Source organism: Hippocampus zosterae, chromosome 17, assembly GCF_025434085.1.
Source record: "Hippocampus zosterae strain Florida chromosome 17, ASM2543408v3, whole genome shotgun sequence".
Lineage (NCBI taxonomy): Eukaryota > Metazoa > Chordata > Actinopteri > Syngnathiformes > Syngnathidae > Hippocampus > Hippocampus zosterae.
The window spans coordinates 12192409-12206173 of NC_067467.1; the positions used below are offsets into that span (position 1 = coordinate 12192409).

General features: G+C 42.2%; 1 protein-coding gene and 1 long non-coding RNA gene across 4 annotated transcripts in view; one reads left to right on the forward strand and one right to left on the reverse strand.

The window, feature by feature from the left end:
- The window catches only part of LOC127590301 (uncharacterized), a 56872-nt gene extending 56216 nt beyond the window's left edge, over positions 1 to 656 (forward strand). The window contains exon 2 of the long non-coding RNA XR_007959585.1: positions 491 to 656. This is a non-coding gene — a long non-coding RNA (uncharacterized LOC127590301). The remainder of the gene's footprint in view (positions 1 to 490) is intronic.
- On the reverse strand, positions 185 to 12099 carry tfap4 (transcription factor AP-4 (activating enhancer binding protein 4)). Of its 3 annotated transcripts, none has more exons than XM_052049756.1 (7): positions 11638 to 12099; positions 9474 to 9639; positions 9305 to 9403; positions 6525 to 6695; positions 6115 to 6237; positions 5560 to 5739; positions 185 to 3388 (listed from the first exon to the last, which is right to left on the reverse strand). In XM_052049756.1, exons 2-7 carry the CDS (start codon positions 9546 to 9548, stop codon positions 3257 to 3259), a joined length of 780 nt encoding a protein of 259 aa, XP_051905716.1. In that variant the 5' UTR covers positions 9549 to 9639; positions 11638 to 12099; the 3' UTR covers positions 185 to 3256. The 3 variants fall into 3 exon arrangements, with proteins under 3 accessions (XP_051905716.1, XP_051905715.1, XP_051905717.1); XM_052049755.1 differs by having other exon boundaries at positions 11625 to 12091; XM_052049757.1 differs by lacking the exon at positions 11638 to 12099 and adding an exon at positions 9853 to 10687.
- Positions 12100 to 13765: the final 1666 nt, after the last annotated feature.

The window sequence follows — 13765 nt, forward strand, 5'->3', positions numbered from 1 at the left end:
TCATTTCATTCAAGAAATAAAATGCAATTTTTATGACTAATGAATCGAGCTCTTTTATACACCATCGTACTAAATCATTGTGAGGCTCAACAGGGACCGTTAAGCGGCAAAAACGTGTTTTGCACTTCAGGAATGGAAGCAGACCTTAAAGAATGCACTTAAAGAATTTAGCAAGGCATACACGTTTGGAAAAAAAAAGTACAAACTTTATTATTCTGTCTTTACAAAGGCACGAGCCTCTATCAGCCGCCAATACGTTTCTCTTACAAAAACAAATTGCTTCAACAATTAAAAAAGAAAATGACAGCATAGGAGAGCATGTAAAAATTGATGGGATATATATGGAGAGTTAGGCTCCAGTATTGGACACATAAGTGCTGAAAAAAACATAACAAGAAGAGCCTATTAACAACAACCATTTAACTGAAAGCGTTATATCCATCCGTCCATTTTGTAACCCGGAGAAAACCCACGCAGCACAGGAGAACAGGTAAACTCCACACAGGAAGGCCATAACCCGAAATCGACCCCTGCACTATGCCGCCCTAAAGAATTATACATCTTGGATAAAATAATTAAAATTCACCCGATGTTTTTTTTGTTTTTATTTCTATTAAAGGGCTGTGATGTCAACAATGAAAAGATGAATTTATCTGTCCAGCAGGATAAAATCTCCATCTGTCCAGGGCGGAATGTGGTGAGAGTATAGCTAAGAACAATAAAGTTTCGACATCAACTGGGAATGATAAGAGTGTTCAACCACTCATGGAATGTTTTTCGAGTGGCGAACTACATCGGTGTACAGAAAATTGTGATCGATTTTTTTTTGTTGCTACACTGTGAATAATACAAAATGGCCACATGGACACATTGGGAACAGCGGCTAGTGCAGCGTAACCTTCATTTTGTGTCAATGTGCGACAAGCCATTTCCCCTTTAGGATTAAGAGCAGTGGACCCCAGCCTCTTTTTTTTTTACCCCAGTGGAAGGTATGTTCACATATTCAGAGGGGAAACTCTCCCAATCATGACTGTTGTGTAGTTGTGCGCTTTCTATATCGCCGTATTTTGGAGGCTTTTGAGAGTTATTGGAAAATTGTTTTGGGTTAAAAAAAATTATGAATCCATTAATCGCATCGTATTTCAATGGCCCGGTGCGCATGCTCTTGCCTGCAAATTGGGGGTTCCACAGGGTTCCCACTCTTCTACTTGCTTTTCATTTATGGACCTTTTAAGGACTTTTGAGGGCTAATTTAGCCATTTTTTTCTCCATTCAGCAGGGGATTCATGGTGGATTGAATGCCCGCTCAGCAATATTTGGGCTGAACAGAAAGCCACATATCACTGAGCTGGTGTTCAAATCATTGCTGCCAAAGGAAGGGCACATCTTTATTTCTAGGTTTAGCTTACCCTTTATTTGACATAGTGTACGTCAAATTTTCATTTTCATACCTGTATTACAGAACTTGAATTCATTCTCAAATAAAGTACACTAAGAAAAAATTAAAATTAAAAAATATAAAGCTACAATTTATTTTTGAATAAAAATAACATTGTCATGGATTTTTTATTATTTTAGAAGCTTTCCCGGTGTTAAAATGAAGGACAATTAACAACATAGTTTTACTTTTTTCAAATGTATTTTTATGAACTTTAAGGACTTTAAGGACTGCACTTAAGTTGGCAGACTTCCCCGGGCAACTGATGTTTGATTGACTGACACCAATTTTGCTTCGATGGGAATTATGATTGCTCTCTTCTTTTGCCATAAATTTCTGATACGCCCCCACCACTCAAAAAGCCAAAGAAACAGCATTTGAACCGAAGTCCTGCGGAATCGGTTCGATTTTGGAGGTTTCGCTACACTTGTCCTAATGTCCTTTGAACATTGTTCAGATATTTTCCAGTTCAGAATCCATTTCAGTCTTAATTCTTAACAATTAATATTGTGCACATTCTTGTATAATGGCTTTTCATTTGTTTTTTTTAGTTGGATGGGAGGCTGGAATAAATGCTCTCTATGGAGTCACCAACCCGTTTTTTTAACTGAGTACTAATTCTTAAATAGATTCTAAAAAGATGTGATAGTGACAGGCCTATTGCTTTTGTATCTAAAGCTATTGTTATTGCAGATATATTTTTGTTAATATTTTGGAGTGTCTGAATTTGATTAATTAGACTTATATTTTTTTAAATATTATCTCCAAATTCAGATTAAGGAGCGATTTGTACAAAAATAACCACAGAAAAGGTAAGATTCAACTGACTGTTTTGGTGTAGGTGACCCCTGCTCATATAAGGAAGGCAAAATTGATTTAGCATTTACGAGTGTGGTTCAGTGTACCGTAAGAGACTTCCAGAGTCGAGCACACGGCCACAAGCGCATCGAGGTGAATTCAATGCTTTTTCCTTATAAGCTGGAAAAAAAGTGGAGGTGTTGTTTTGTCAGGCTGTGCATGTGAAAAGAAAAAGTTCATATGGAAAAAAAGGTAACGAAAAATTGGGGTGTACCGGGAAACCAGCCCAGTAAGAATGGCAGCATGCAGACAGAAAGACAAACCGCTAAGTGCATTCGCTCTAGCCACATACAATTACTTGAAGACGGCTCTGAAAAAGGTGGCCGTGATGTCACACATAAGGCCAGCTGATTTAATCGGCCGACGTTGACCCTTTCTAAATCGGAAAAAAACTAAACAAAACACATTCTGGCGATTTTTCCCTGTTTAAAAAAGAAAAAAAATATTGTCAGTCAAATGTTCTGCCTGCAATTCATATCTTTATGGTAGTAAGCATTAAGGGAGTAAGAAGTTATATATATATATGTCTATATATATAAAACCGATTAAACTGTTATCTGAATTTAATTCAGCCAAATATCGGCCTTCAAAAATCCATATCAGTCGGGCCCTCGCCTGGAGGATGTGGCAAATATGGTTTTCATGGCGAGCGGAAAGAAAAACAAAAAGACGTGCAGCTTGAATGAGTAACATCCACTACAAAAGTACAGTCAGTCAAATCAAGCAGCTGCTCGAATGGCCTTTCTATAAGTTAGCCAGATATGAGCAAGGGGTGGGGTGGGGGGGTTGTCTACAGTATATTTAAGCATGGCGAAACTGCCTATCACGGTACTATACTGTAAGTAGGTAAATGTGTACAAAAAGAGTGCTTCAATGCGACCACCGACCCTGTCGAAAGTCCACTGTTGTTGTTTTGGGGGGTGTATGCAAGCGCAATATGTGTGCGTGTGGGTCAGCAACTTATGGCAGTGAGCAGTGGTCCGGCTCGTCGCTGTCGGAGAGGACGCGGCCCGAGCTGACGATGACCGCCCGCCGCTGCTCCTCCTCGCACCCGCCAACCTTCCCTTGAGTGCCCTCGATGTGCTGGATTGCCTGTGGTGAGATGGCAAGGAGGGGGGGACACAGAGTGAGGAGGGTTGCCACAGTGCACTCTGGTGTCCGACTGCAGTGAGTGACTATTCCGGACCATCACAAAATGATCAAGTGTGATCTTAATGGACTGACTTGACAAGCAGTCACTTGGCTGAACTTGACAAGAAGCAGCTATTTACTTATAGTTTAACATTCTATGTTTATATTCGAACTAGAGCTGTCAAACGATTAAAATGCTTAATTAAAAATGCAACTTTCATAATTAACTCAAATTCACAAAAAATTAATCATGATTACTCACACATTTTTATCGTTTCTGTATTTCCTTTTATATATTTTTTGTCCTATTTCCCCCCATATTAATGCTCTCATCAACATGGAATCTTGAATCCGTTTTCTATGTGCAAAATGCAAATATTTACTGAAATAACAATTTAGATTTTCAATTTTACATGAACATTTTTCACTTGGAGCAGTTATTCACACATAATCTCTCACACAATATTACTGTCCATCAACAACAGTGAAAAAAATATTTTGTCACACAACAGCTGCTTTAACAGCTCTTTTTATGGAATTAAAACAGCAATGTAACATTATAAAGTGCACATCTAAGTAAACTAGTACTCAGCCTATAGTGGATTTAAGCCATGGTTGCAATCTTCGTTTTTCTCAAATTTGCTTTGAACACAGCAGTCAGGCTATGTTGATTCTGTTGGTCCTTCTCGCTCGGAGGTCTCGCTACGGTTTTGTGTAGACATTTCGGATGACTACACTTGGTTAGATGACAACAATGGAGATGTTTTATTTTCAGTGTGTTTGCTAGGTCGCTACCACTGCACCACTCTCGAGGTGTCTCAGCGCACTGTCGCTGTCAGACGAACACAGAGAAGGTCCACCCGCTTTATTTATATGGCCACGGAACACTGTAACCTTCAACACAAAATAGTTCCAAACAAGTAACAATCGTGTCAGTTTCAGCTTGAGTCGAGCTGTGGACAATGTTGACAGGCTTGCGTGCAGTAGCCATACATTTAGCCGTTGCTTCAGCAAATTTGTTCTTTGTCGTGTTATCCATTTTCTTCGCTTTTGAAATTATCGATAGCTGTCTGTCTGAGACGAGGGGGCGGAGTGCTCACATCAGCTGTGTGCTTGCCTGGCCATTAAGTGGTATTTCAGACTCGACGTGCTATGATGATAGCTCAGTTTACGTCTGCAAAACATACAGGTAACTTTGGTCTTGTCATTGGAACTATCTGGCAACTTTTTAAAGTAAACTTTCCATTCATAAACACTTTAAGTATCCGTTTTCGGTGACTCACGCTGGCAAAACAGACATGGGCGTGGACTTCTGCAGCACGCTTGTTGTTTTGTTTCCGGTTTATTTATAGAGCAACGTAACATCCGCTGTGACATCTGCCATGTTAATCTCGCGAGAAAAAAAATATTCCTGTTAAAATCCATTTAAATTAATGCCAATAAAAACACGCTAAACTGACAGCTCTAATTTGAACATGAAACAAAGTAAATTAAACATTACACACTAAACTTGCAGAACTTATGAAAGTCTGATAGCTTGATGCTACCACACAGTGCAAAAGGCCATAGAAGGGCTAACAAAACCAGCATTGAGCATGTGCTTGTTCTAACCCATTAAGCAAATGTCATTTGAACACAAATGGTGGAGCAACACAATAGCGAGACAATAATACAATACTCACATGCCATATATTCTTAATTCAATGTTACTCCATCTTACTCGGCTGTGTAACTCTTACATTTGTGACTTTATGTCTGTATTGTTCTGACCCCTGTTGGGCGAGGCGTGCACACCAGAAGGAGCACACCGTCAATGCACACTGAAGCATGAAATCGGAAGGCACATTGTGTTTAATTCTTAACATTTGATTTGATGATGTGATTCATGTAGGTCTTTATGAAGTACTGCAAGTTGAGGCACAACTGTAAACCATCCAGCCATTTTATAAAGTGCAAAACTAGGCTTTTTAAGTGGTCTGTACCGACGTAATAATTTTTATGAAGACTTTTTACTTTGACTCCGTACATTTGAAAAACAGACGTGTATTTTCTTTTCCCTACATTTTCAAAATTAAGTTTCAACATTCAAGTTGTATTTGTCAGAACTTTGTTGACACTGTCCACTGTCTTACCTGGACGATGGTGTCCAGGTTCTGTCTTGACGTGGAGGCTGTGTTGATGACGGACGCCGGACCCATAGTTACTACGGCGACATGATGGGATTGTGGTGGCGGCTGAGGGACGGGTGCGGGGACGATAACCGTTGCGTGATGCGTGGGCGCCGGCGTGGGAGGGGTGGCCGGGGCGGACACCTGGCAGACAAGACGCCATATCAACAGATGGACATTTTTAGTCTGCGATATGATACAGCAGTTCCTATGGAAACAAGTCAACGACTGACATGTGATCATTCCACAATGTTGAGTCATTTTGTGTACATTAAGACCTCATTTAAACAGGTGTTGTCTGTGCCCAGGATCATAAAAGAAAGAATCCAATTGGTCCCAATTAAATTGACTGCCTTGCACATTGCAGAGCACACAGTGAAAATGACACAAACCGTGTCTGTTATTCCACAAATCAAGAGCGACACATTTTTGGGGGGGGGGGATACATCTGTTGCCATGGATCTCGTGTGTGTGTGTGTGTGTGTGTGTGTGTGTGTGTGTGTGTGTGTGTGTGTGTACCTGTGGGCTGTGGGCAGGTGTGATGTCCCTCTCCAGCTGCTTGTGTTGGGACACACACACAAGTTTCTGCTGGCTCAGAGCCTTCAGTTTCTCCGGGTACAACTCTGCGTCCAGTGAGCGCATCTGGTGTACGTGTGCGCACCCACACAAACATCGCCATAATCAACACATTGAGTTTGTGCGAGAGTGGTTGAGAGCAAGAGTGATTTTGTTTGTGAGTGAGTGAGTGAGTGAGTGAGTGAGTGAGTGAGTGAGTGAGTGAGTGAGTGAGTGAGTGAGTGAGTGAGTGAGTGAGTGAGTGAGTGAGTGAGTGGAGACACTAAGGGAGTGAAAGAGTGTAAATTGAATGAGTGTTAGAGTGGGTGAGTGAATGGGAGTGAGCGTGAGCAGTGTGTGTGCGAGAGCGTCACCTGCTCTTCCAGGTTCATCCTGACGGAGCGTTCCTTCTCCAGCTGCTGCCTCAATTCAATCATCTCCCGCCGCAGGTCCTCCGTCTTCTCCTCCTCCAGGATATCCGGCGAGCCGATGCCTTCATCCTTCTCCTCCACGCGCCTCCTCTTTGGGGAAGAGCCGCTCAACTCCTACCGAGAGACGCACTCGTCAGCTGAGAGGCGAACATTTGACTGCAGCGGTTTTTAAACTGGAAATGGCGGGCCATGATAATGACGACTTTGGGGGTTGGGGTGGGGACGCATTTGCCACCAGGGGGCAGTGTAATGCATCCAGACGGCAGGAGGAAGACTGTCAGTGCTTGGTAAACTGCAGTAATATGAGAACTCATTCACCCCCTTCATATGCAAGGATCTTCGACCAGGGGTGTGGATAGCCTGGCTTTAAGAGGATAGCACACACTATATATAATAATAATTTAAATATAATATTTACATATAATAACAACATTTGATTGTAAAATATATTTTACAAAATCTCAACGTTATATATTACACATGACAATTTGACATTTCAGTCCAGATTTGAGCAAAGATAATGGAAGTTGACACACATGACTTGCTTTTGCAGGCCACATAAAATGATGTGGCGGGCCGGATCTGGCACCCGGACCTTGACTTTGACACATGTGCTCTAAATTGTCCCGAAGTGTGAGTGTGAGCACGGATGGTTGTTTGTCTATGTGCGCCCTGCGATCGGTTGGCGACCAGTGCTGGATGTACCTGCCCACAGACAGTTGGGATAGGCTCCGGCAAGTTCACATGCATGTTTGTCCTATGTGTTCTGTTTTGTGATTGCTATTTTAAGTTAAATATTCATGAACGTGCTTTCTTACAGCTGCAGCTGTTGTGAAAGCACTACATCAATAAAGATGTTTTGTATACTGTAGTATTGTACTGTCAATACAGAGCTTTCATCATGGGTTTTGTACGCCATACACACAATTTGGTAATTTACACATATTTGTTTTGAATTTTTTTATTGCTAAGAAAAAGGACAGTGTATGATACCGTATTGGCCCAAATATAAGACAGCCCTGATTACAAGATGACACCCTCTTTTTCAAGACTCAAGTTTGAAAAAAGACTTTTTGAAAACCAAATTAATTTTTATCCAGAAAATAATTACAGTACGTCTGAAACAAATGATTAGAACAATATATTTAAGAGGGCGGCCCGGTAGTCCAGTGGTTAGCACGTGGGCTTCACAGTGCAGAGGTACCGGGTTCGATTCCAGCTCCGGCCTCCCTGTGTGGAGTTTGCATGTTCTCCCCGGGCCTGCGTGGGTTTTCTCCGGGTGCTCCGGTTTCCTCCCACATTCCAAAAACATGCGTGGCAGGCTGATTGAACACTCTAAATTGTCCCTAGGTGTGAGTGCGAGCGTGAATGGTTGTTCGTTTCTGTGTGCCCTGCGATTGGCTGGCAACCGATTCAGGGTGTCCCCCGCCTACTGCCCGGAGACGGCTGGGATGGGCTCCAGCACCCCCCGCGACCCTCGTGAGGATCAAGCGGTACGGAAAATGAATGAATGAATATATTTAAGAGAAAAGGCATGTTATTTTGCCTCATTCAAATCTTAACATCGGAATATTTAAATATGTAAACTAAAGTGTAAACACATTCGGAAATGAATGGCTTCTGGTTTTTGAAATGTAAATTACATCATAACTTCTCCTCAGCTGCCGGTTAACCTGGCCGATCTTCGATCCACTTTTCTCCAGACTGTCGCTACGTTTCTCAATTTTCTGTTATCTCTTCTATTATTTTTTTATCTTTTCTTTCTTACTATTTTTTTCTTTTCTTCTTCGTACGACCGCTATTTTTATTTTTATTCTTCGTGGCTGGGGTTCACTTTGGCCTGGGGAGTCAAGTTCAGCATTCGCTTCAATGGCATCTGGCGCCATCTAGCGTCGTGAATTGGTATGTCAAGACCCCGAATATAAGACAATACAATACAATACATGCTGATTTATATAGCGCTTTCACAACAGCGGCAGCTGTAACAAAGACGACTCTCATTTCAATGCAAGAAACACCGTCTTATATTTGGGCCAATATGGCAAGGAGACGATAATCATATTTTTCATTGATTATTTTATACTACGGAAGTACTGCCATTCTTACTACTTGGAAGCAAGTTTGTTGATTTTTTTAATTTGATTTTTTGAGGTGATTTTTCTGCAATGGAAAATCTAACTGAATATTTCACGTGACATTTTATTTTTATGAAGTTTGAAATCATGTGAAAGACATTCATTCCTTATGGAAAGATTTAAAGTCAGGCTCAAAAAATGCACGGCGGCGTAAAAGGAGCAATGAAGACTGATTGATAACAGTGGACAAAACTATTGAATACTAAGTACCACAAAAGCAATTATGTGTTGATTTAATCGTGTTTAGCAATTACCGGTACATTTTGTACTGGCGCAGTTGGGCCAGCATCAGTCACCTTCGAGTGGTCCGACACGATCACGCAGTGGCCTCAGGCCACCGTTAAGGTAGAACCCTTCAAATGTTTGCATAGCAGGCTTAAACACTTCACAATTGTCAAAACATTCACCTATTTGTGTATTTTTGCTTCTGACTGAACCTATATCAAATCATTTCAATTAAACCGAATTGTAACCTGAAGAATTGAATTGCAATCTGGCGTGTCAAAATTGAATCAAATTGTGAGATTTTTAATAACACCAAAGGCCACCACCGGACCCCTAAAGTTGGAGAGTGGTGTGTCGCTTTACCTGTATGATTCGCTTGAGTTGGCTGTTCTGCTGCAGTAGTCGCGTCTTCTCCTGCTCCAACGTGAAAATGTACTCTGCCGTCTGCTGCAAGATTGCGGCCTGAGAAGAGAACATTGGACCTGAAGCCACGCAAAGCGAACACGAGATCATACAAGAGACATCCAGACACCTTGCTGAGCTTCTCGCCGTCACTGTGTGGGATGAGAGTCTTCAGCGACTGGAAGCCAGCGTTGATGCTCTGCATGCGCCGCCGCTCGTTGCTGTTGGCGATCTCGCGGCGGATTCGCCTCTCCTGGTCGCGCGCAGTTTCCGGTGTCAGAGGAATGTTGGCCAGGCTGAGGACGGATCGGGATAAAGGGGGGGAAAAAATCATTAGAATGTATGCATACAATGTCTTTAATATTCAAATTCCCGTGGATGATGCCCCCTCCTTTAAGTGGATGCAACATTTGAGACTAAAACAAGACTTTTCCCAAACAAACAAGAATCATGTGAATGCTGTCCATATGCTGTTATTCTGTTCAAAGTGAAAATCTAAGCAAACGTACTCTATATTATACTCGGTGACAAGCTCTGTATTTTGACATCTGGTTCCGGTCAAGCGGTTATTTGCAGTGTCTCAGCCACCCCAGCATTAACTCCGGGAACAATTGCACACACACACGACACGTTACAACGTTGGTGGCACGTCCAACACAAGCATCCAGAGCCCAGCGATGACGGACAAGCGAATCAAGAGTTTCAGTATTTAAAGAAACATCAAATATGAGGCATTTTAAATTTGATAGCAGATTCTCGGGATACTATTAGTTCCGTGGTATTATACGTAAGTTGTGGATAACAGAGCGGGGAAATTTTGATTTATGCCGTACATTTGGGTTGAATTACAATTGAGGATGATTCATAATCTGAATATTATTAGAACACTCTCCAGCCACAACAACGCACATTTATTACATTCCAATATGCCAAGACATGCATATTAAAATAAGTGGTAATTAATGGTACAGAATTGCACATCACACTGAGATGTGTCTAATATGTACAAGTTTATTTTGGTGTACATCCAAAGTACCTCCCTTATGACTAAAATCTACATTTAGAAGACTATTGTAAACGGTTACATTTTCCCATACTGTATAGCTGCATTTGACTCCGCAGTTGTACCGAAAAAGTGACCAGTATGTCCATCATGTTTTGAAACTCCCAGGCATATGGTGTCTGTCACGTGGTCTCGTCAGCAAAAACAAACAATGAACATCTTCTCAGCTACTGATGAAGATCATTATTTTATCCCCCGTGAACAAAAAAAATATGCGTGTTTCAAAAACCTAAACGTTTTAAAGGATCGACGTAGAATAGATAGTTATGAAAAAACATACAAGGACTACGTTTCCCATGATGCCCCACGCGAGGATCGAATCAGCAAAACCAGATCCCTCCGCCTCCCTCGTCGAGCAGCCTCGCGGACGTACACACACCCCCTTATTAATAAACACAATTTATTCCCCCTTTCTTCGCTAAAATGCGTTCAGTCAGTTCCGTGACGTGCTTGTCGAATGGTGGTTTCGTAAAGAGGGCTTACAAATTGAAACATTCGCCAGAGTGGTCTTTACAGCCCCCCCGCTCCCTTTAAACTGCCCCGGACAGACTTTTTCCGCGTCCCCCGCCATTACAACAATGCGGCAGGCAGCATGGCAGGCGGTGAACACGACCCAGTGAAGGCGAAGTCACGCCGCTGCATTCCTTAAAACAAAACAAAAAACTCCCCACAGCCGAAACATTGCGATGTTAAACATCGTAAAGTCGACGTCAGAGACGGGAAAGGCAGACTACAGAGCCCCTTGTTGCTTACAGCACTAGTATCCAACCAAACAGCAGCACAAGAAGCAGCATGGCCGCGCTTCCCTACTCCAACTTAGGCAACCAAACCAGCTCCAGCACCCCGGGTCAAAGCAGCCACTCACGGCTGGGCTGAACCTCGCCGAACACGGCCACCGTTACGACGTCGGTGAGGGGTAATTTGTGGATAAATGGAGCGAGTGAGCAGCAGCGTGGTGTGCTGCTGAGCAACCACGTGGTTTGTGTTTGTTAGCAACTAAAGGGACACATTTCTCATTGGAATGGGGACAAACATGACCCCAAAACGCTAATAGCCTTCCGCGTGACAAACCATACGCGTTCCGAGGGGTCATTTCCACGTCAATTAGTTCTCGCAGATGGATCGTGCACGCACAACAACAGGAGCATGTTGCCCCATCCGCGCGCGCGTCTGCGTGTTGTGGTTCCAAATAGACAATAACACATGCTGGATACACACCTACACAACCCACCGATGACTTCTTTCTCCGTTTTCCTGAAGTGTTGCAAAGGGGGCACCTTCTGAGCGGGCACCATGAAATACTCCATGCTCGCGGCTCTCCAGTTTTGATCCTCCCAACCACCACCTCCTAGTCCCCTTTCTATCCTCTCAAAAATAAACAAATATATGTCTAATAAATAAAATTCAATATTATCTAATAAGAATTTAAAAAAGGATGAAGTTGGGCGTTTCTGAATCCGATCCAAATGAGGTTAAAAAAAGATGAACTCGCGCGTTGGGAGATGTAGTTGTAATGTTACTCGACTTCCAGCTGATGGGGTTTCCTCGTTGTGTGCGGCTGCTACCTCGCTCTTCCTCATCCCCTCCCCTTTCCGTGTGCATGTCTGTGTGTGTGTGTGCAGCTGATCGCTTTCAAGGCGGGAAACAGCTGGTCAGAGTCACGCTGCACTACTGAAAGAGAAAGAAAGCCTCCTTCCGCAGAGATGAGGGACTGCATGTAAACAAAAGGACTATTTGAGCCACTGACAACTAAGGTGGGCTAACTCAAATGTTGCTCATTTTGCGGCAGAGAGGTTCAATGTTTTATTGCTGCCGTCCAATAGAGACAACAAATAGTTTAAAGCAGTATTGGTCTGAGTCCAAATGATGTCAAATATGTGACATGAGATGTTCAATACCCCGTGTTTAAATCACCGACAAGTATTCACTCTTTGAGTATGCGCCGCAGTGTTGTGTCCAAGGACCGGCAACCCAAGGCCAAGGCCAAGGACTTGACTCCGAGGCCAAGGCCAAGGACCAAGGACTTGCCTCAGAGGCCAGGGACCAAGGACTGATTTTGAAGCTGAGGCCGAGCCGAGGACATGTATAAAACAATGGTATCATACCACTTGGCAGGTCTTCATGATTTGCAACACCCATCATAACCCCTTGCACTCCCTAACGCTTGAATGAAGTGTTTTTACTCAAAGAGTAGAACAGTCAGGGTACATGTTATTTATACTGAGAAAAACAAAAAAAGCATATGATATACATTTATGAATGAATGTTTTAGTGCAGTAGTTTCTTAATGTGAAGTAAATCAACACTCAACAGGCATGACATGGCACGGAAGACAAGTTTAGAAATGACTTTGCATAGAAGTCAATCACTGAGTGCAGAAAAAGCGGTAATCTATGCAGTGATAATTTTACAGTTTACCGGCAGCGAGTCCGAGGGACTCGCTGATCAGAAAAGTATGAGTCCCATTATGCATTGAGAGAGTCCTGATTTCGAATTCTGAAATGGTCTACTTATTCAATTGCATATGATAATAACACAAACAACAACATATACATATAATTATAAACAAATGTTGCAAAAATCTAAATAATTCAGGTGCAGGCCTGAGGATTTTGGCTCTTTGAAGTGAACGATGTGTCGTTTTGAGCGGAAAAAAACGACCATGAATAGTAAGGCGTTTTAACAAAAAAAATCGACTGTGTATAGTAAGGCGTTTTTAGCCCAAAGAAACGACCATGGATTGTAAGGAGTTTTTAGCCGAAAAAAACGACCATATATAGTACGGCGTTTTTGGCCCAAAAAACGACCATGTATAGTAAAGCGTTTTAACAAAAAACAACGACCGTGTATAGTAAGGCGTTTTTAGCCCAAAGAAACGACGATGGATTGTAAGGCGTTTTTAGCTGAAAAAAACGACCATATATAGTACGCCGATTTTGGACGAAAACAACGACCGTGTATAGTAAGGCGTTTTTAGCCCAAAGAAACGACCATATATAGTACGCCGTTTTTGGCCCAAAAAACGACCATGTATAGTAAAGCGTTTTTAGCCGAAAAAAAATGACCATGTATAGTAAGGCGATTTTGGCCACACAAAAAAAAGACCATGTATAGCATGCCATTTTTGGACGAAAAAAACGACCATGTAAGGTGTTTTTAGCAAAAAAAAAAGAAACGACCATGTATAGTAAAGCGAGTTTGGCCGGAAAAAAAATGACCATGGATAGTAAGGTGTTTTTAACTGGAAAAAAAGACCATGTATAGCACGCCAGAGCCACCATCAATATGGGATTCCTTGGATGGAATTTATTAGATTCGTTCATGATTTTTGCGGTCCTTATACAAGTGTTTCGAGGCTC

Bases quoted from the DNA above. Each gene is read 5' to 3' on its own strand.
- tfap4 (XM_052049755.1), bottom strand. From the start codon at position 11,713: ATGGAGTATTTCATGGTGCCCGCTCAGAAGGTGCCCCCTTTGCAACAC. The intron at 9,404-9,473 runs GTGTCTGGATGT...TTCTCTTCTCAG, and splicing joins ACGGCGAGAAGCTCAGCAAG to GCCGCAATCTTGCAGCAGAC. The intron at 6,696-9,304 runs GTAAAGCGACAC...GTCTCTCGGTAG, and splicing joins AACTCAAGCGAATCATACAG to GAGTTGAGCGGCTCTTCCCC.